The sequence below is a fragment of the Gossypium hirsutum genome, chromosome D06 (genome assembly GCF_007990345.1).
Source record: "Gossypium hirsutum isolate 1008001.06 chromosome D06, Gossypium_hirsutum_v2.1, whole genome shotgun sequence".
In the NCBI taxonomy this organism is placed as follows: Eukaryota; Viridiplantae; Streptophyta; class Magnoliopsida; order Malvales; family Malvaceae; genus Gossypium; species Gossypium hirsutum.
This window is the reverse complement of record NC_053442.1, coordinates 3,464,542-3,488,867: the sequence shown is the minus strand read 5'-3', so window position 1 is coordinate 3,488,867 and position 24,326 is coordinate 3,464,542. Positions and strand designations below refer to the sequence as shown.

General features: G+C 31.2%; 1 protein-coding gene across 1 annotated transcript; it reads left to right on the top strand.

The window, feature by feature from the left end:
• The first annotated feature begins 3,521 nt into the window (after nt 1-3,521).
• LOC107941793 (phosphoglycerate mutase-like protein 1) lies at nt 3,522-5,297 on the top strand. The gene is made up of 9 exons (XM_016875404.2): nt 3,522-3,604; nt 3,701-3,808; nt 3,916-3,995; nt 4,102-4,207; nt 4,316-4,390; nt 4,498-4,586; nt 4,699-4,818; nt 4,896-4,940; nt 5,055-5,297. The coding sequence occupies exons 1-9, from the start codon at nt 3,545-3,547 to the stop codon at nt 5,083-5,085; spliced, it is 714 nt and encodes a 237-aa protein (XP_016730893.1). The 5' UTR covers nt 3,522-3,544; the 3' UTR covers nt 5,086-5,297.
• The last annotated feature ends 19,029 nt before the right edge of the window (nt 5,298-24,326 follow it).

Below are 24,326 nucleotides of genomic sequence, written 5' to 3'. Positions count from 1 at the left end.
GGGCGCTTTCAACAAAGAGCCGCTAATAATATGCTTTCGCGGCGGTTTACCCTAAGCGCCACTAATTTTAGTATACATCACGACCAAAACGCTGCGTTTCAACGTAAGCGCCACTAATTGAAGTATACATCGAGACCAAAGCGATGCGTTTTGGTTCAGATATTTTTGCGGCGCTTCCGCGAAGCGCCGCTAATACTATCCAGTTGCGGCGTTTTCCTATAAGCGCCACTAATTCTAACATACCTCAAGACCAAACTCTGCGTTTTGTTAAGATATGTTGCGGTGCTTTTTGCAAAGCGCCGCTAATACTATGATTTAACGGTGTTTTCTAGTAAGCGCCACTAATTCTAGTATACATCAAGATTAAAACTATGCGTTTTGGTTAAGATATTTTGTGGCGCTTTTCAGTAAGCGCCGCTAATACTATTCTTTAGCGGCGTTTCCCGTAAGCGCCACTAATTTTAGTATACATCAAGACCAAAACGCTGCGTTTTAGTTAGGATATTTTGCGGCGCTAGCAAAGAATCGCCGCTAATACTATGCTTTAGCGGCATTTTACTGTAAACGCCACTAATTCTAGTATACATCAATACCAAAACGATGTGTTTTGGTTCAAATATTTTGCGGCGCTTTTCACTATCTGTTTGCGGCGTTTTCCTATAAGCGCCACTAATTCTAACATACCTCAAGACCGAACTCTGCGTTTTGGTTAAGATCTTTTGCGGTGCTTTTTGCAAAGCGCCGCTAATACTATGCGTTAGCGGCGTTTTCCGGTAAGCGTCACTAATTCTAGGATACATCAACACCAAAAATGATGCGTTTTGGTTAAGATATTTTGCGGCGCATCTCGCAAAACGCCACTAATACGCTTTAACGGCGTTTTCTCCTAAGCGCCACTAATTCTTGTATACATCAAGACGAAAACGCTGCGTTTTGGTTAAGAGATTTTGTGGCGCTTTGTTGTAAACGCTGCTAATGATGTTCTTTTACGGCGTTTATTCAGAAAACGCCACTATATGTCCGACTTTGGGGGGCGTTTTCCAGGTTGCGCCGCTAATTCTAGATCTTTAGCGGCGTTTAGTTCATTGCGCCACTAATACTCAATTTTTAGCGGCGTTTGTCATCCAAACGCCACAAAATATGCCGCTAAAAGCCTATTTTGGTGTAGTGTTTTTTTATTCAAATAAGTTTATATACACTATTCTCAAATAAGATTAAGCTCAAACCGTAAAATGAATGAGAATGTCTTTAGTTATATCAATAGAAAACATCTCTAATAATTAAAAATAACTTAATCCACTTATAATATATTACTGCATATTAATATTAAGCAATCTTTACTAGAAATCTTATCATGCGTATGCGTATGGAAATATTTAGGACATAGATGTGCGTTTAAAATAATATATATATACAATAAATAATGAAATATATAGTTTGGAATTAATTAATAATAACACATGAAATATGTACGCTATTGAAATGAAAAAAAATAAATTGTAAGTAAAACGAAATTTAAACACAAAAAAATACATCATATTAAAAATAAAAAAATGAGTGCAATTCTTTATCAAATTAAAACGAAATTTAAACACAAAAAATACATCAAATTAAAAATAAAAAATGAGTACAATTCTTTATCATGGTGTTGGTTTCGACTTAGTTTGTGACACTAACTTAATGAATAATATTATTAATACTAGAAACTTTATTACACGAGTATGCGTGTAGAAATTATATATTTAGAATGCATAAGAGTATTTATAAATAACATACAATAAATAATGAAATGTAATATTTGAAACTGATAATAACATATATTTCATATATATTAAATGTTACTTTAGTTGAAAATGTTAATGTTAGGATAGTGTATGCTTGGTGTCTTGGGTTCAAATCCAATTGTAGGCATGAATATTTTCTTTATTTTATATAAAAAGACAAAAATATCCTTAAATTAATATTTATTAATATTTTAATATTTTAATAATTAAGTTGGTACTAGAGTTGTCCATGGGGTGGCCTGGCCCGAAGGTCCACCCAAAAATGGGAGAGTTTGGGCAAAAATATAGGTTCGAAAAATGGGCATGAGCAAAAAATAAGGCTAGTTTAGAAAATGGGCCAAGCCTTGGGCAAGGTTTTTTTAGCCTAGGCCCAGCTTGGCCCGAATTTGCAATAAAACTCTATTGTTTTGCTATTGTTTTCCTGCTGTTTTGTTACCATTTTACTATTATATTGTTACTATTTTGTTGTTAATATTTGGATATTGTATAACACTTGTTTTGTTATTAATTTTGCTACTATTTTAGAGGTTTTTGCTTATTAAGTTGCACTGGTTATTTAAGTATAAAAACTTTTTTCAATTTATTTTCAATTTGTTGAGAAATATTTATTTTAATTTTTTTAGTATATTTGGTATATTATATGTTTTTTTTAAAATTATATAAAAAAATTAAAACAATCAATACGGGTGGGCCAAGTTAGGCTTGGGTTTTAATATTTTTATCCGGACTGGACTTGTGCAAAACTTTAGGCTTATTTTTCGAGCCAAGTTAAACCCGAACATATGAATAGAGCCTAAAATTTTATTAGAGTCCAACTCAAACCCGGCTCATGAATAACTCTAATTGGAACCGATGATGTGACACACAAGAGAATGTTCGACTATTTCAGACATAAGGCGTAATTAATAAATCAACAAGAGATTTGTTCAAGAAAAGTAAAAAACAAAAAAGACAAAGAAAAAGACTGATATATATAGTCACGCGTAAAGCATAGTGTTCACATACAAATTTTCTATTTTCTTTTTGGAAGGAAAAAGGAAAAAAACCCCCCCTGGTTTTACGCTTGCATGGACTCAATTTTACTACCAAGAAAATCAAACTAAACCCCTGCCTACGATATTATATTTCTTTCCCTTTTTGCATGCTATATATATGTACCACAAGTCCTCTATGGCTCTATCCATCACTTGTCATTAATTATACAACCAGTTCTTCCCCCTAACACTTAATTACTTTTCCTTTGATCGATCTATTGTGTTTTGCCTCTTTTCTGGTAAGTAAAGCTCAGACATGAAGTTGCATGTCAATGATATTTTCTATTCATTTTGATGGTATTTGCTGTGAGTTTTCCATGAAAATGTGTAGGCATTTGAATGTGTAGGCGTTATTTAAATTATAGTTTATGATGAGCTGAGAAAATTTTGAATTTTCCTACTAAATAGTATTTCTTTTATTCCAAGTCACTTGCATTGAAATTACTTTTCTTTTTTGTAATAGCCGAAATAGGAAATTAATTAACAAAAATCAATCTTTCTCGTTAATATTTCCTTCTTCAATTTCCATCTTTTTTCCTTCTAGTTTACTACTGTCTAATTCCATCATAATTATTCAATTATGAATTACGAAGAAATATATATGAACCAACGTAGAAAATACATTGAAATTCTCTCTCCCTATATATAAATATACATATAGTCTGCAACGTTTTACATTCACTTCTTACCATTTACCGGAACAAGTTTCTAGCCTATTTGCAGAAAATGAATACCACAGCGGCTCAGTTTCCATACCCATGGCAGCGTTGCAAAATTGTCCACCTGGTATGTATATACATACACCATTCCAGTATCAACTATTTGCTTGAAATTTGTTTTTTATTAAACCGTAGTTTTTTTTATCTTTTTTTTTTTTTAAAGGTGAGGCATGGACAAGCCATGCATAATGTAGAAGGAGACATTAACCGTGAAGCACTGTTGTCTCCTCACCTATTTGATGCCGAACTTTCCCCACTGGGCCTGCACCAGGTAATTCCACAACATTCAATGGCTAGCTTATCATCAATCTTCAATCCTGAAATGAATTAATCCAGTTTTTGATATAATCATATTAATTTCTACCTTTTTTATTTCAGGTTGGTAAACTGCGGGAGGATGTTCATGCTAGTGGGCTACTTAAGCGGATTGAGTTAGTCATCACTTCCCCTTTATACAGGTATAAAACTCAGTTTTGCCTGAATTTCAATGGAATATCTAAGTCTATGAAAAAGGAATCAAGGAAATATCTGTATTCTTCATGTACACTTTAATGATCACTGCAGGACCATGCAAACTGCTTTTGGAGTATTCGGTAGTACTGAAAGCAACGAAGATGCAGGGGTTAATTGCCCCAAAATTATGGCAGTTGAGCTTTGTCGAGACCGCATGGTAGTAACATATATGGCCAAAACCTCTCATGCTAGGCCTTCCTTCATTTGCGCCAACCATGATTGCAGTTCAATTATATATACTGACGCATTCTCGAATTCAATACAGGGTGTTCGTCCTTGTGATATGAGGAGAAGGGTCAGCGAGTGTCAAGCTCTTTTCCCTTCTATTGATTTTTCAATGGCAAGTTCCTTTAACCATCCCATCTTTGAACAAGATTTAATATGCTGATATATATATATATTATATCTTCATTAAATATCAGTACTCAAAGAGTTTTGGTTGTTCAGATGGATGGCGAAGAAGACAACATGTGGAATCCAGACTTTCGAGAATCTGAAGAAGAAATGGCTGCTCGAATGGGTCTTTTAATCAATTGGTAAACTCCAAATTTTCGTATGAACAATTTAGGATTCATAAATAAATCTTGGAATGTAAAATTTCAAGATCATATTAGAGTACAATTTCATTAGTGGCTATATATATTGCAGGCTATGGACAAGGCCAGAGCAAGAGATTGTTATTGTAAGTCATGGAATAATGCTTCAACATATTCTATACAGACTTGGAAACGACTGTCATCAATCAGTTAGAACCGCTTTATGCAAACGGTGAGCCTTAAACATTGTCTCTATGTTCTTCATGTTGTTTAGACAAGGACTAATGATCTGATGTGGGCCATTTGCAGCTTTGACAATTGTGAGCTTCGATCTGTGGTCATCGTGGACAAAAGGTGAGCATTTTGTTCCCAAATTTAGGGACATAATTCATTCAGACAACCCCGTATACATACATATATATAAAACATCAACATCCGCATCCACTTACTGTTTTGAACATGTTGCAGCTCAATGGAAGCGGATTCACAGCTTTGCTAACCAAGAAATGTAGCAAAAGAGAATGTGTTGAACTGGACTCAAGTGACTTCGAAATAAATACTCACCGCTGCATTCAAGAATTCTTTAATCTATTGCATCCAAACTTGAATTATTGTTCTTTCTTTCTTTTTATTATTTGTTTTAAAGCTAGTTTGACCAATTGATGTCTGTTTCTATTGTAAAACAAACGGTAGATAACCATCCTGTGAGCAAAATTTGTAATTGGATTGATTTTCAAATAAAATAAATTAATTTTTAAGTCATCAGTTGCTTCATGTAATAAATTTTGCATACATCGATCTTCTTATTAGCAATCCATACAAAGTTGTCTTGAGCTAGTGAAGAGATTAATCAGACATATATAATTAAAGTTTAAATAATTTGTAATTAAGTTTTGATTTTTCGTCTAGTAATCACAAATTATTTTGTCATAGAAACAATTCACTAAAAGTACATGACCGGTCTCTCAATTGTATACTTTTAAGAAACAACTTAGACTAATGTTTTTGTCCAACGATCTTGTCATTTGTGTGTTACTCTCACAGGATATCCTTGATCCCCTTAGGGTTAAAATTCATCCACCCAATTCAATAATATTTTATCACATAATCATCATTGTATCTTCTAAGAAGAAAAAGACCATTGCTTACAAATAGTAATAATAATCATTCATCCTGGACAAATGATCCGTGTTCACATTCCTTTTCCATAATTCATGTAATTCCATAGAGAAGCTACCATTTACCTTTTTATCGAGCTATGAATTCCATTGTTCTAAGTGAAGTCATATCATACATAGGTTGTATACCCAATATACAAACTTTCAACTCCGATACCAAAGGAACACATGCACGCTTTTAATATATCAAAGTATATGAGTTAGGTACACATGGTCAATTTACTCAGGATTGAGTTAAGTCACACCATGAACGTCACAAGTGAGTAAATCCATAAATGGATCTAGGATAAATCCTACTTCAATCCAATCTGATGTATTGTCAATTCAAACAATAGTTGAGAATATCACCTATATCTCTATTTTCTAGTAGTCAACTGCACCGATACCTAAGACAAGGTATCTCCCAAATTGGACTAATAGACAACATAATAGTCCCCATTAATCAATTACTCATTTTGATTCCATGGATTATAGACAATTCGAATTAACTACTAATTTAATTTGTTTTCTCAGATTATAATCCTTACATATAATGCAACTTAATATTAGTTAAACCATTAGGTAATCAATGAGCTAATATTTACTTATTCATTTTGTTTTTTATGCTGTAACACCCCAAACCCGACCTAGACGTTATGGCCAAATCTGACGATGTCACATGGTAGTGCTTTTCGCAAAATATGTCGTCGCTAAATCCTCTTTTCTATTTAACCATTTTTTTATTATCTTGTGTTAACTTCAAATCGTGTTGTTTGTTTTCAAAATATTATTCATTTACAAATCATTATTCAATTTCAAAACGTATTTTTATTTCTATTGTGGAAGCTTTTAAATAGTTTGCTTATTCGTGGTATTTTTGATAAAACATTAATTTCAATCGAAAACTCGAGTTTTACCTAACACTAGCAGATTTAAATCATAAAACCGTATAAAATCTAAATTTTAAACCAAAATTCGTAAAGGTCATAATTACAGCAAAATACTCCCAAATAAAAGTAAAATCATAAATAGGTAGTAAACAGTGTAAAAGAAGTCGTGTGGCCACTACTGAGTCCTCTGCTGCACTAATCCGCCTATATATAGGGATTACCTGTACAGATTAAATAGAAGGGGCGAGTTTACGTAAACTTAGTGTGTAATCCCCATACAAATGAACATACAGTAAACAAATAATCACAGTCTGAGCTTAAACCCTTTTCAGTATCAATATCAGTCCAGTTTGGGCCTTAGCCCATCACAGTATCAGTTGTAGTAATAGATATGCAGTCACAAAAATCCTACCCATCCAGCCTCTACACACCATCTCTGTCCAACCCTACACTCCATGTGGGGATATAATCAATGTAACAGCCCAATTTTTGGGTCAAGTTGGAACAGTGGTTTCGGGACCACAAATCCGACAAGGAAAAAAAATAAAATTATTTTAAAATTTTGACATGGGTTGCATTATGATGGGAAGGTATATTATGACATATTAATTCAAGAAAGGATTAAATCGCAAAAGTGAGAAAAGTTTTGTTGCCCAAGAGTAAATACTCAAAACTTGAGGGGTTAAAGTGTAAATATGAAAACGTTGAAGGACCAATAGTGTAAATATTTTAAGGGTAGAATAATCTAGAAACTAGGGAAAATGGATGAATTAGGACCAAATTGAAAAGATGAAGAATTTTGAGGGACTAAATTACAATTTCACCAAATTAAGTGATGACTCAAGGATGAAATTTCAAAAGATTATGAAGGGCAAAATGGTCAATTAGAAGGAGAGAGAATTCTAGAAGGTAATGATGATGTTGGTGATATTTTTAATTAATTAATTAGATAAATGTTATTTAATTATTATTTTATTAATGTTTTTAGAATTATTTTATTAATAAATGATTAGTATAAAAGGAAGGAAAGATGATGAGAAATCATCTCATTTTCCATGAAACTAACGTGAGAAGAGAGGAAAAAGAAAGAAGTTTTCCTTTCTTTACAATTTGGTCCTCCCACAAAAAATTCACCATTTTCACTTAGAAATCAAAGAAATTTCCATAGCCACCAAGAGAGAAAATTGATAAAGAGACTATGGGGAGCTAGAATATCAAGTTAGATTCAAGAAATAGAAGCTGGAGGAGAGAGAAAATCAAGTTAAAGATTGAAATCAATAGCACAAGGTAAGAACATCAAGATTTCAATTTACTTTTAAGTTTGATATTATTGAAAAAGCATGGAAATAATGTTATAGTAGAGTTTTCTTATATATGGTCTTATGTTTTTGATATATTAGTGAAGAAAAATAAGTAAAAGTGATGGGAAATATTATAGAGAAAGGGAGTTATATACCTAGTAATCAACATTTTGAACTAAAACAGTTTTGGACAGCAACAGTAGGTTAACTTTGAAAAATCACTATAAATTGTGGAAATCGAATTAGAATATGAATAAGATGTGTAATTAAAGCTTAATAAGTATAATTTCATATAAAAGAAACATAGCAAGCAAAAGAATTGTATATTTTGAGATATTTTAATTTTAGTGAGATAGGGTCGGAACAATTTCGAAATCCCCTGTTCTGACTTTGGAAAATTATAAAAAATCTGAGAAAAATAATTAGAGGCTTAAATTTATATGTTTAAATATTTAATGAGTATATTTTCAATAAAAACAAGCGGTAACATCATTTGAATTCTGAATGAGGAGATAATTAAGTTTTAGTGAAGAAGGGTCAGAACTGTCAGACAACAGAACAGGGATGACTTTATAGAATAAAATGTACTTATTGGCTAAACCAAAAATTCTGAAAATTTTATGGTAAGAATATATATGAGTCCAGTTTCATATAAAATTAACGGATATCAAATTTGAGTTCTGTAGCTCAAGATATAAATAATTTAGTGACTATGACTCAAGTAGACAGCTTTGAATGAATATAAATACATGTGAAATTATAGATATTGTTACATATAAGCATGTTATATATAATAAGGATGTGGAATGGAGAGGAGGAGGAGGAAAATATATGATTATTTAATTATCATGAGTTTTTATTAAAAATGACCAATTTATATGTTTCAGGAACTAAATTGAATGAAAGTAAAATTTAAGAGTAAATTGGTAAAAATGTCAAAAAATGACCAAATTGCACGAAATGAATTTTTTATTATTATTTAAAATTTTAAATGGAATGAAATATTAATTTAGATCAAGATTGGGTGGAAATTCGAGAAAAATAGAAAAATTCTAAAATGTCCCTAAATTTTGGTATTTCTGCAATTTAGCCTGGTAAGTTCGTATGAACTATATTTTGTTTAATTTCAATTGAAGTGAATGCTATTTGGTAATGAATATTATATATATGTGTGTTTTATATTGGAACTGAATTATTATTGGTAATATATATAATTATTAGATGCTTTAAAATGATTATCGGAAACTTGTTGGAGATATATCACATTATCTATTGGTTCTATCTGTAATTTTGGATGAATTGATTCTGGTTATAATGATATGTATAAGTTAAATTGGTTAACATTAGCTTATTAATGTTTTGATTTTGATTGGTTATAAATATGAATGTTAGATAAAAATGAAATGTCTAAAAATTAATTAGTAAACTCCGGTAATACCTCGTACCCTATTTCGGTGTCGAATACGGGTAAGGGTGTTACAATCAACCCACCGATCCCTACACTCCAAGTAGTACCGAATGCGGCACTAGACAGTAGTTTGCAGCTGAACTGCCAGTAAATTAGGCTCGAGGTCTTTCAGTACACTTCCTCCAAACATTATAATCTCCCAACCCAATGTAATGCAATATACAGATATGACATGCTATAACATAATATCATGCATGTAAACAGGGCATACAGTATCAAATCACTGGGACATCATCAGGCTTAATCATATAAGTTATACAGTCATTTTAGTCAATTAGAGGTCTAGGTAAACTTACTGACCCTACAGTAGGTTCGCAGTCGACTTGGGCGACCCGTGCAACCTTATAAGTCAAACAATGAAAATGGGCCTACAAGCCCATGATGTTCGCCCGTGTGGGCCCACATGCCCGTGTGGCCCACATGACCCAAATTGGCCTTGGCCTCGGCCTCGTGATTCATTTTAATGTAACCCATGCTAGTTAATTATTCATATGTGTTTTCACTATTTACTTATATGATCCTTCAAAGCTGTCTACTTGAGTCACTGTTACTAAATTATTTGTATCTTAAGCTACAGAATTTCAAATTAAGATCCAAAAATTTTACCTAAAACCAAACTCACATATCTTCTTACCATAAAATTTTTAGAATTATTTGTTTAGCCAATAAGTAAAATTTATTCTTTAAAGTTTCCCCTGTTCTACTATCTAAAAGTTTCGACCTTTCTGTACTAAAAATTAATTATCTTCTTGTATAGAATTTGGATTATGTTCCCGTTTGTTTCTCTTGAAAGAGGCTCATTAAAGATTTTAAAAATATAAATTCTAACCCATAATTATTTTTATACAATTTTTAATAATTTTCCAAAAATTAAGATAGGGGATTTTAAAGTCATTCTGACCCCGGGTGACTAAAATTCAAATATATCATAATATGAAATTCTTTTGCTTACTTAGTTTCTTCTATGAGAAACTAGACTCAAATATATTTAATCCCATATTTGTTTCATCCTCTAATTCGATTTCCACAATTTATGGTGATTTTTCAAAATTAGCCTACTGCTGTTGTCCAAATAGCAAGCAATTTCGGCTTTTCGCCGAATCCCTTATTTTTGTGTTTTGGGTATACATCTGGTTTTGTTTGATGCTAAAATAGTCCTTGAGCACTCCAAAGCCTATAATTGAACAAGTAACATCATAATCAGTCTTTTCTCGCGATTAATCAAAATCTCAAAACCAAAATACTTACCCATAAAACGATGAACACTTACCGCAAAAACTTCAAATCGGTACGTTTACAAAAATCACGAGGAGAGCCTTAATCCTCGCAAAATGCTTTTGCCAACACCCCAAAATTAGATTATTGAACACAAAATAATCTCTTAAAATGATACCCATCAACTTACTGAATTTGCACAAGTGCTGCTTAACGCTACGAAATCAAGAAGAAAGAATGGTTTAGGGGGAACAAGGAAATTTCGGCAGTAGAGGAAAGAAAATAAAAGATAATCGAGTAAGAAGCAAGGAAGAAAAAAAATTTGATAGAGATGGGAAAGAGAACGTCAGAAAGATGGAGAGAAAAACGACTCTCTTTTTTTTCGAAAAAGGAAAACGTGATCATATTTTGGATATTCTCCCCCATAATCCCCTAATTCACTCTTAAAATCGCTCTCTCACTTCCCACTATACATCCACCACTTAGAAATCCAATTCAGCACAACTCTTGCCGAAATTAGGAGTAGAAATATAACCTTTGCCGTCCCAAAAATTCAAACCCATGACCTCATTCACACCAACACTCCACTTATCCACCAGACCAGCAAGCCCATTCTGTTAATTATTTGCCAACTTTTACTTAAAAGCCTACTGACCAAAGATAGAGTTTATTCATAAAAATACCAAAATTTTCCCAAGCCCTGACTTGAACTTGGAACCTCCCAAATACTCCTAGAACACATAACCACTAAAGCTGACAGATATTTGTGTCACACATTCACAATACCCAAAATTAAAATTTTGGGGCGTTACATATGCAAACCATTAAGTACAATCATACAAAGATATAATAAATTAATTATAGAATTTTATTTATTCAATCAATTCAAACTTTACAAGTAGAATGACGAAATCACTGCGCTAAGAACAAAAAATCCTAATATCAGGATATCTTCTTGAACACTTTTCAATCAAGGTGATTATCATAGAATAGGCAAAGGAAATTGATACAATGATAATTGATAAGCTCATTGGATTCCTACAAATCTTTGAGATGAATATAGATGAGTCTAAGTGTAACATCTTTGACACCCCCCAAAGTGAGAATAGTGTCAATTCGGGTTCGCATGTGCTAGAAAATTTAGAAATAGACAAAATAGAATAATTAATATTAGTGGAGAAGGTGGTTGGATATTATAAGAAATTAAAAAGACTTTTGGATTTAGAGAAATTAATTTAAGGTATTGATTAAATAGTAAAAGTGTGAGAAGTGTTGGGCCGTAGTGTAAAAATTAGAAATAATAATTAATAGAATTTGATGCATGAGAAAAAGGGGAAAGACATGAAGTGTAATTTGACCAAGAGAGTACATAAGCTTGTGGATGAAATTGAAATGCAATGAGAAGTACTTGTTTGGATAATGACGACTTGATTTTTTAGTAATTTAAAATATAAAAATTTAGTAAATATTTTAGGGAAAGATGTAGAAAACTCTTTCCAACTTCAATTGTCATCATGCTCCATCATTTTTTTCTTTCTTTCTAATTCATGTCACCTTCATCCCTTTCTAAAGCAAGTTTTATTTTCTTTCATTTTAGTCTCTTTTCCTCCATTTCTAACCCTTTCAAGCTTTAAACTTTAAATTTCCTCCATAGATTCTTAGTGAAATCAAGAGAACAACTTCATAACAAGATAAGTTTTATGTGAAGTTAGCTAAAGTTCATATTTTAATAGAGAGAAAGGAAGAGTTAGAGATTTTGAGTAAGGTTAAGTTAAGAATGATAAAGTTTACTTATAGGACTTCATGTTTATCTCATCGAAATGCATGGAAATAATATGTGATTTTTGTTTTGATATTAAATATTATATATGTTTTGTGCAAATGAAGAGAAGGAAAAGAGAAGTGAACATCAAGTTGGTGATAAAGACAAAGAAATAACAAAAGAGTTAAGAAAGAAGGAAGGGTTCATTCCAAGCATTTTGTTTTAAGTATATAAAAAATTTTACTTTATATAATCTAAACCCTAAATGGAAACTTGTTAAATTGTTTTATAAATTTTCATGGGATTTATTTATATATATGAAAAATGATAATTTGAATTATGGAAATTAATTGAAAGTGAAGTTGTATTCATATAATGAATTGAAATGTGTATGTGTAGTGAATTTAGAGAAAATGACTAAATTGAAAAGAGTGTAAAAGTTAAGCAGATAAAATAGATATTAATATGAAGCTTTTAAGTGAAATGTTAAATGTTGATATAGTGAATGTTAAGAGAGATTTTCCAATAGTAAATTCTGTATAGATGAGGATTAAATTGTAACAAGGGTAAATTTTGAATTGTTATATTTGTTGAGAAAATGCAATAAAATTGTATAGTTTAAATGCTCATGTAGACAAAATGTGAACTAGTAGGATATAAGTGGTGTGCCATTAGGAAAATTTCTATACGCACAAGTGAAAGTGACTTTACGATGCAAGTGTTAGTAGAACTCTGGTGCAAAGTGACAATAGCGCATTTGTGTGAATAATAGTGACACTTCAATGCGAGTTTTATCAACATTTCCACATTTCCTATATGTTCTATTAAGTCTACAAATGGGCTATAAAATTTCAAGATAAGTGAACTCAATAATGGCATTGGTAAGTAGTTATAAACTTGTTAATCCGACATCCCATTATAGTAATTATTGAAATAAATTTATGTATGATGATAGTGATTCATGATAGTTATATATGTGTGTTTATGTGTAATAAATTTGTTTCAAATTCAGATTTTAATTCTTAATATGCTCACTAAACTCTTGTGAGCTTAACACATTTCTTTTCAAATGTGTAGGTGAGGACTTATTTTGAAGCTTTAGAGGGAAGGGAGATCTCTACTCATCTGATCACAAATTAAGCTTGGAAGAGAGTATGAATCTAAATTTTTGGCATTAGCTTTTGGCATGCACATGGTGATGTTCAAGGTTGGAAATTTAAATGTTTGAATGCTTTATTGGCTGAATTTGGTTGAAAGATACTATATGAATATTTTCTTTAATGCTAGGAAGAAAAACGCTTAAGTTATGAGGTAGGATTAAAGTTATGACGTGGAACTTTTTGAAGTCGCGACGAGCCAAATCAAAGAGTGATGTCACGACATGGTACCTTTGTGGTCGCGACAAGCTCAAGTTAGTGAGTGACATTGTGACGTGGAATCCATGAAGTTGCGACGAGCAATCGATAGTTTAGAACTTTGCATTTTGGTCCTTAATCACCCTCCAATCACCTTAAGAGCTTTCATAAGCTCGTATTAAGCTTAGATAAGTATTTAAATCATATTTTAATCTTAATTTTAGCTATCAACTTGAATAAAAATGTTCAATCTATTTGGAGTGATTATAGTTTATTTAACAACGAATGTAACATCCCAGTATCTTAACCTAAAAATCGGGTTGGGTAATGGGTCTTGCACTAAGAGAAGTATGGTTAAGGTAGAAAATAACATTGCTCTGTAAGATTTTTGTCCAATTGCAACTGAGGAAGAAACTTCTGTTGAAAATTTTCTAGAACACTTGACCATTTTTAAAAGAAATTTAAACAAAGTCATTTGGAAGTATAATGATGTTGGTCGATCTGTAACCATTAATAGAAGAAAATATGTTATGATAGAAGTTCAAGGTCACGAATGCAAAGATTATGGACAAACCAATGATACATATTCCAACAGTACTATCAAAAGGTTGAAGTCTTCAGGAGTTACATTTAGTGATTCCAAAAGTGGAGATGATGAAGAAAAATATAATATCAACTACCGTATTGCTTTTACTTCCTACTTGCTGATAAAAGTTATAAATAACTGTAAAATTTGATAGTGATAGTGATGAAAAACCAAAAAAAAAACTTTATTAAGACATAAAAGAGCATACTAGATAAATGGGGCCTCGTATGTAAAGTTAATGAAAAATTAACTAGTGAAAATTTTGCTCAACAAGAAAACTACAACCTTTTGAAGAATCTCAAAGAGAAAAATTCCTTGCTAGAAGAAAAAGAAGCTAATCTTGGTGATGCTTTGAAAGATCTTGCATCTAACCCAATCTATCTTAAGAAAAATTGGATCGAGAAGTGAAGAAGTGAATGAAATCCTTGTTATTGGTAGATGTGAACTGAGAAATGAAAGCCTTGGCTATGTTGATACTAGTAAGAAAAATGTTAGTCCTACAATGGTTTTTAAATTAAACGAATGTTTAAAGAAGCAAGTAAGTTCCAATGAATGTGCACCAACACACATTTTGAGAAGATTCAAAGTCCCAAAGGTAACTTGTATGCCATTATAGTGGAGTTATAGGACATATGGCCTAGATGCAAAAATATCTTGAATAATCTAAAGAATGGGAATTCAATTGTTTCTCTAGTTTCAACATAATCTACAACTACCAAAAGATATAAACATGAACAACTGCGAAAGAATAATGTGAGGTCATTACATGAAATAAAGGTAATTAAGAACAAAAACGTTATTTGCCATTATTATGGTATTGTTGGTCATATCAGACCGTATTGTTATAAGATGTTGAATGACCTTAAATAGGGAACTATTGCCACATCAATTGTAACTTAGCCAAGAACAACTAGCAAATACAACGAGAAAGAAATATGGGTGAGAAAAGATCAAATATTAGTTGATGCTCGAATCAAACATGAAGTTACAACTAACATAATAATTACTGGAAATAAGAATAAATGTATTTCAAACATCATGGGTACTCCATCAAGATTTTGTGGAAATGATCCTTGTTTTTCCATGAGTTATAGCTCCTACTTACTAAATTGTTGAAAAATTAGCATCCGTTGCCCTCCTATTGAAATATCTTATTAAGGAGAAGTGTATTGATGCTGTTACTGAAGGGATTTCTTTCTTTCTTTTTTTGGCATACCTACTATTGTTAATTGTTCTATTTATTCATGACGGTTCCTACTCGCTACTACTTGGAGTTAATGAAACTTTAGCTTATGAAGCATGAGCTGAGTTTGAGGGAGTATGAGCTACTTTGGATTTTTATAAAAAAAAAAATAGAGGGAGTGTAAGCTGAGTTTGAGGGGGAGCGGGAACTTGATGGTTAGTCTACTTGCTATTGTTTTTTTTTGTTTTTGATTTTGCTAATGGATACATTTTGTTACATTGGAAACTCTGGATATTTGGTTTGCTAAGTTTGTTTTTATGATGTAATGATGTTTGATGATTTAATGACATTAATTGTTGTTGGTGACAGATAAAGAGAGTTTGAAGAAATTTATTTTGTGTTCCATACATTCTTTGCTTGAAAAAGTTTGTTTTAAGGTTTTGGTTAAAAATGATAAGGGGGAGATTGTTAGTGCCGATTACAAGTACGAGCTACAACGCCAATTGTAACTTAAAGGAAAGCTAGTAGAGCATTATAACTTACCTTAAGGGAAAAATAGGTTTGGAAAATGTAACGGAAAATAAGTTTAAGGAAAAAATCAGAGTTTTAAATTTTTTTTCAAAAACAAAACTTGGTTATGATATCTAAAGTACTAAACACTTAATCAAAATTGTACCTTTTCAATTTGTCTAGGATGAATGCTTCGACTGAGTAGTCTTCTCCGCTATCCTCAAGCTCACGTCTGTCGAGTGTGGGATTGCTTCGAATAAAATTTTTTTCCACAAAATTACTAGTGGGGTAATTTCATAATTTCTTTAAACTTCTGGATCAAATTGTAAATAAGAAAAATATCTCTAGAAATTTTCTGAAATAATTTATTCAGAGAATTTTCTTTCTACAACTTTCTCTTGAATTCAAGTGTGAAAAATAATGACCCAATGCTCTCTTTATATATGGAGAGTTTAGAGAGTTCAACTAAGATCAAACTTAATCACTCTAATTAAATTAATATAATACTTATCAAGATAAGTATTAGATTAAATTTAACATTAAATCTATTAAATTATTATAATATTTATCTACAATATAAATATTAAATTTAATTTAATATTAAGATACTCACTTTAATATTAAATTAAGAAAATACTATGAAGATAAGTATTAAATTAAATTTAATATTAAATTTATTAAAATAATATTATTTTCGGAACAGTTAATTTGAAATCAAATTATCCGGTAGAGTCCTAGTAGAAGTGTGATTCTTCCATTGCTCAACTACAGAAGAACGACCGCCATCATCCATCCGCCAACCATCGAAATGCCTCTGTCGCAGCTGCCGTGTTTGGTGGTGTCATCGCAGACGCGACATCCTCATAGAACCTCGAGCCGATTTGGTTTGGATTAGTGACGGCCCAACCAGTCCGGTCCAACCACCGGTTGGACCATCGGCTCGGTTTCACATACTGGGCCTTATTCAACCAGTTTTGGGTCTTAATCTCGATTTTTGTTTCTCAGTTCCAATTTTTTATCTCAAGTCCAATTTTCAAATTCAATTACCCATTGAGCCAATTGTTTGACTTGAAAATTAATTTCCAAAAATATCATATTTATTTTAATTAATTTGATTAATTTAATTTTACTTGATCAAAATTAATTTTCTCAAAATCAAAATTAATTTTCTCAAACATAATTGAGATTTTCCAAAATTAATTTTTAAGAAAATAATTTAATCAAATTCTTTAGTTGAACAATTCTCACGACCGCCAATTTAATTCCACATAGAATAAATCGACTCAATTAAATTATTTCCAAAGTCGTAGAATTTTCTTTTGATTCAAATGTAGTTCGATTGAGCTTTTGTTGAGCTAGCGGAGAAACTAATAGGACATATACAATTAGGCTCTAGTAATTGCAATTATATCCAGAAGTATCGTTCCATTAATTTGAAATTTACTTAATCATGGAGTTAGTCCACAAGAAGTACCATGATTGAAAACTTCTTATTGTATGCTCTTTACGAAAGCAATTCATTCAACTGCTTTGTCCAATGACCTCGTCATGTGTGTGTTACCCTCATATGATATCTTTGATTCCTTTAAGTTAAATTCGTCCACTCAATACAATCCTATTTTATCTCATTGTCACCATTGTGTCTTCTTAATGATTAATGCGATCATTGTCAACAAATGATTGTGATAAATTGCTCGTTCGAGAACAAGCAACCCGTGGCCACGTTCCATATTTATCAATCCACATAATGCCAATAAGAGGATATGGTTAACTCTTTAATCAATCTATGGAATCCATTCTTGCTAGTAAAGCCATGTTATACACAAGTCATGTACCCAACATACCGATTATGGACTCGATCATCTTTAGAGCATAAGCCTCCACTTATACCAAAGCACATGAGTTATATACGCATGGTCGGTGACTAACTCAGGATTTAGATAAATCATACCATGAATGTCACAAGTGAACTAATTCACAAATGGATTCAGAATTAATTCAACTTGGGTCCAATTCAATGTATCATCTTTCCAATGAGTACATCTATGTTTCTACCCGTGGAGTCAACTGCTCCGATAGCCAAGACTAGCCATCTCCCCAATTGGAATTGTAGACGACATAATAATCCTTCTAAGTATTTGAATCAAACACTCACTTTGATTCTTTTATAAGATTATGGACTTGTTTAGATTATCTACTGAAGTAAGTGCCTTTCTCGCAATGTAAACGTCATTACAATGCCACGTATCATCAGTTTAAACTTAGACAATAAATGAGCTAATATTTGCTTGTCATAATTTTCCATGTATGCAAAACATGAAAGACAGAAACATAAAATATATAGTAGTGAAATGTAAAATTAATTTTATTTATTTATTCATCGTTCAAATACATAGAAAATAGTTACATGTTTGCTGTAATATGGACACATTTGCAAATAATTGGGTCAAGTAAGGAAAGTTTTCAAAGAGTTCTAGTGTGATCTATTAACCTTATTTATAGATATATTGATTTTGAATAAGTTAAAGTCAAGAAGATCTATTCTATTATATTCCATAATAAGTTATTTAATTGGGGTGAACTTTCAAGGATCCATTCAAATCAAACTTACTCTTCTACAATGTACTACAATGCCTATTTAAAGACTCATGTTCTCAATTTTTTTAGAGGAAATTGAGAGAGCACTTATTCTATTTACATTAGGAACTGATTTGAGTACAAATTGTTTGTAACTTGTTTTTGTTGATCAATTTATATCTAAACTTTTAAGGGGAAAAATCTTAGAGGGAGAATGATCTAAATTGTGAATGCGAGAGAAGTTGCAACTCAATATAACTATTTATGGTATGTGTATATTTTGTCATTATTAAGGTTTTAAATGAGTAGCTTAATAGTAGCCATAACATCTCAAGTTTATTATTTAGATAAAGGGTAAGTTATCAAAATAGTCACTTTTGTTTGCCTCAGGTTACATTTTAGTCACTTATGTTTGAAATGTTACGTTTTAGTCACTTATGTTATCGTGTTGTAACATTTTAGTCACTTATGTTTGAAATGTTATGTTTTAGTCAACTATGTTATCGTGTTGTAACATTTTAGTCACTGAGCCATTAATTGTCATTTATGGTGTAACGATAAGCTGACGTGACACATTAAATAATCATTTCAAATGAAAATTTTAGGTTAAATTTTACAATTGGTCCCTATATTTTTTCATTTTGAGTAATTTAATTTATTTCTTTTATGTTCTTTTAACTTTCCTTTTTTTTCTATTCTTTTCTGCTTCTCCCTTTGTTTCCCTCCCTTCTTCATTTCTTTTATCGTATATTTTTTATATTTTCTATTTGTTAAAATTAATCCATAAGTTCACCTCACTCGAAAAAATTAAATTATTTAAAAAAAATATAGGGACTAGTTTTTAAAATTCAATATATGAAATAAAACAAGTGACCCACCATTTGGTATATGAAGTTTCACAACATTATGACATCATTTGGTTTGACTAAATGTATTGTTAATTGTGTATCTACTATCAGGTTAGTAGAGTAACTTAGTCCTTTATTTCTCCTTACTAGTATTAAAGAGTTTCACCAAATTAAATAAAATTTTTCCTTCTCTAAAACTTTGCTTTGTGTTATATGAATATTTAATTTAATGGAATTGGACTAAAGTTTGAATTTAAATCTCACCAAATTGTTTGTAAACTTAAATCACTACTCATCTGTCAATAAAAACAAGTCCCATTGTCTTGCCTTTCGGAGGTTGTTGATGTTGGTTCATACATTGCTTCTTTGATGGGGTTGGGCATTATTTCCCTTGGATAAATTTTATCTTTTTGAACTTGAATCAAATTGGTCAAAGAATTCATTTTTAATGTCGTTTGTGGGTCTGGTCTCTGGACAATCCAAGTCTCTAATGAATAAATGGAAAAAGGTTTTCACTGTATGTATGGAGGCTATTTTAAAAAATATGTATGTAAATCATCAATAATGACCTTTTATATTAGCAGTTCAATCCTTTTTCTTTTTAGCTTTTGTGTAAAGCATGCAAGCGTGCACACATGTCCACGTTACAACAATAATGATGACCAAGTCAGTCGGTCTAAATCAAAGGTTTTGATTACTGTTTTTACACATTTTAGCTAATTTACAACTTGTTATATTTATACTTTAGTTGAATTAGTGTAATTTATTTTTTTATAATAATAAATATTACTTTGAGGGTATTTATTTTTTTATGTTTTGATAAATTTTAAAAAAATTTATGATGAGAATCATGAGATTTGTGCGGATTTATAAATAGATACTGATGTTGTGCAAGTATTTACAGGACCTAAATTATCAACGAGCTCCCCAATCACATTAAAAATTTGTCTAGGGTTGCTTTGCCAACTGGAACACTTGGAGGAGCTCCCGTGTCAATCACTTCCTTTCCTCTCATTAGATTGTCTATAGTGCTCATAGCTACAACTCTAACTTGATTATTTCTTAATAATTGTTGTAACTCACAAGTTACATTAATTTGTTGACCGGTGATATCTTAATCCTTAACTACTAAAGCGTTGTAAATACTAGGCATCTTGTTCTGGAGAAAGACTACATCCAATACTGGACCGATGATTTGAGAAATACACCTATATTTTCTTTTTCAAGCGTGGAAACTCTAGGAACAAAAGTAGTAAGATTTATTTTCATAATATGATAAAGTCAAACATGTCATTTTTTTCCCGAAAATTATCAAATACAAAATAAAGTAAAATATTTTTTACATTTTAATATCTCATGTAAATAAATTTTCAATGAAAACAAATTACTGTGATAAATTATACAAAATATTATATGAATTGAAATATAACACAAAAAATTCAAAAAATAATTAAAACACTAAACAAAAATAACTTTAACATAATATATAAGAATTTATAAATTCACACATTTATCTATTTATAATGATAAAATTATAATAATATAATATCTAAATTTTTTTATATATATATGTTTATAGATTTAGAAATTTATTATTTGAAATAATTTGAATTCAAAATTAATATATACTTAACACTAATTTAAACTTGAAATTACATATTGACTTAATTTAAGACTTACTTAACACGTCTACTTAACAAATATAATTGAATCATGTTACTTTTTCTTTAAATTCATATTTGATTCAATCTAATTGGTGAATTTGAAATGTTATTGTAACACTTTGAAGCCAGTCCATACGTTATGGCCAAATTCGAAAGACTATATTGGCCATCGAAATTGTTGAAGTAAATTTTCAAAATTTTAAACACATTCTAAAACCATTTACTTATTTGTTCAAAACTAGTGAAATCGAACATTTATCCTTATTTCGTAGACACATGATAATTTTAGAAATCGATTGATTTGGTAAATAACTTGTAACGATTAATCATTTTTGAAAAACTAATTAGGATTTTGTTAAAAACTCGTTTTTCAGAATTGCAGCGAAAAGCGTATTAATTTTAGAAATCAAGTGTCTTTAGAATTTCCTTTGTGAAGAACATTCATTTCAAAACTAAGTCGTATTTAATCCAAAACTTATTTTCATCGTCGTAGCGGAAAAGAGTGGTTATGTCAGAATTTTAAAAACCAAACTTCATGCGTAATCTTTTAAAATACCTGTTTGAGTAGTTTAAAAACTCTAGTGTTATGCAATCAAGTCATGCACATTAGAATAATAATCCCCAAAGTAATGTCCCATGCCACAATCTATAAACAAACTTATTATAGTCCCAAAAATAATATGATAATAAACTTAAAAATACTTTATTTATAAAAGTTCGAGATGAGCCCTCTGAATATTGTGTCTAATCCTAACTTTAAGGATTATTTGAAAGGAGAAAAATTAGGGGGGTGAGCTTTAAGAAGCTCAATGTGAGTCTAGAAGTAACAATTCAATCATAAAGATATTTTTAGAAAAACGATAAGCCATCCATACAAAGCCAACAATGGTACATAGCAAACCATCAATTAATACCATCAAAACAAAGTTCGTAATAAGCATGACAATTTTCAACCAGTGCATGAGCATGAGTATGATCAAATGATGCAATGCAAAGTGTCAATAAAACAACAAAACCTACCCCCATTTGCTACACATCATCTCTGTCCACCCAACACACCAATTAGGGTAATTAAAAACCCTTCAAACCAAACACACCAAAATCGTGGTCTTTAGCCACCAGAAATTATGTAGACAAACTGCCAAATTTATTGCGAAAATACTGCCAGAAACAGATAATACAATTTAATTGCCAAATCAGAATTTGCGGGTAAACTGACATAATCGCAGATCGTAGCTTGCCAGAGCTTCCTCTAAATCATACATAACCCATCCCCAATGCACATGCAAATAACATAAGTGAGCATACTCGAATTAGACGTGCCCATATACAGATAAAACAAATTAGAACATACTAGTTGCACATATAGTTTAACAGATAAAAAACATGCTATTGGCATATTCAGATAAAACGGATCAGAACATACTATATTCTGTCATAACCGAAACACACCCACAATCAATCGGCTTACACCAAATTTTACAGTTAGGGGAAATACTTACATTCGGCCACCGCCAGAAGAAAACACAGTTCATAATTGAATGATTTCAATTAGAGCACAATAACATTTGATTATTATCATACACTCACAGATTACGTAGGGTTAGGACTCACACCTGATCTATGTAGAGGATGGGCTAGGGGTGGCAAAGAAGGGCTGTTGAATGTTGAGGGAATCAGTCGCAGGTTGCCAAAGGGCTGGTGTTGCTGTTGGCTGGTGGCGCACAGGGTGCGATAGGATACGGTGGCTGCAGATTACATGCGACAGGATATGATGGCTACTGATTACGTGTAACCAACAGTAAACTAGAAAAGAATAACTACATCGAAACTTAGGGTATGGACAACAACAAGGTAGATAAAAGGGTGGCAAGAGGTGAAAAATAAGAAAGAAATAGAGCTTGCTAACCAAGAAATTATGAATAAAATCGAAAAAGGGAGAAAAAGATTAACAAAAAAAAAAGAAAGAATGATAGAAAATAAAATTGGGCGGCACAACAAGGAGAAGCAAAAATTATTCCCACTTTGAACACAACAGGATTCAAATTTAGGACTACAGAGATAGGTGAATGCTTAACCATTAAACCAGCAAACTCATTCTTATCAATAAAGATACAAAAATTATAGATAAGCTAGATGTACCAAACCAGATATTAAGACCAAAAATAATAAAAATTTCTAAGAGAAAGGAATCAAACACAAAAGCTCAAGCGCACAACCAGACACTTATCTGTTGAACTAGACCAATTTACATGTCACAAATAACACCTAATAAAATAAGAAATTTGAGGCATTACAAAAGGAATTTGAACTTAGGTTTCAAGGACCATTTCACTGATGCTTAACCAATAGACCAATAACCCATTTATTTTCTAAAAACGCACAGATAATCTCAAAAATTGGGGTGCGATCACTCTCTCGATTCACAAACCCGATTCTACTAACCCCAATTTTTAAGATGTTATAGTTATTCATTAAATAGTAAAAATAAAATACTTTATTGATCACTCCATCGTATGATTTATATAAATTTCAAATTAATTGATGTAAAGTTCAAAATTCGATCTTTGTATAAATCAAATCAAGTGGATGCTTAAATAAAGTTAATTAAAAATATATTCTTCCATGTACTCAAAAGAAAAAATAACTTTAAAAAATGATTTACATATAAATCTAAATAAATTGTGATAATTAATAATTGATTTTCTTTTAAAACGTGTAAATTACAATAGGATGTCATCAATTCACATGTAAAATGAGTAAAAGATTTGTGTTTGAATTGGGGAACGAATGAGAGTTTAATTCCTCATCCTTCTCAAAACCTCATTTAACTATTGCCTTTTATGGAAGTTGATCCCATGTTTGTGGGAATCAATCCTCTGTATGAAATTGCCTTGACTAAAAATGTGTTTAAAATATTTTAAAAAATTTTAACTCAATTTATAACTAAAATAATTTTAAGCAAAAACTAACTCAAAAATATTTTGGGATATTTGGTAAACAAAGTTTTGGGTTTTTTTAGTTGATTTGGGCACAACGGAGGATTGAATAGTCAAACCCTCTAATTGAAGTATTTGGTGAATAGAGATTTGTAAGAACTTGTTAAGCTAAAACTTCCAAAACAAAAATTGCTCGGATGAGCAACTTTTTTCACCATTGATTGGGAATGTGATATGTGGAATGACATATTTAACTATACTTGCGCAAATGAGGAACTTAAGAAA

What these genes read in the sequence shown, in the direction of transcription:
- LOC107941793 (XM_016875404.2), top strand. Translation starts at nt 3,545, where the DNA reads ATGAATACCACAGCGGCTCAGTTTCCATACCCATGGCAGCGTTGCAAA. An exon ending in CCCCACTGGGCCTGCACCAG is followed by an intron (nt 3,809 to 3,915) that starts GTAATTCCACAA and finishes TTTTTATTTCAG; the next exon opens with GTTGGTAAACTGCGGGAGGA. An exon ending in ATCACTTCCCCTTTATACAG is followed by an intron (nt 3,996 to 4,101) that starts GTATAAAACTCA and finishes TGATCACTGCAG; the next exon opens with GACCATGCAAACTGCTTTTG.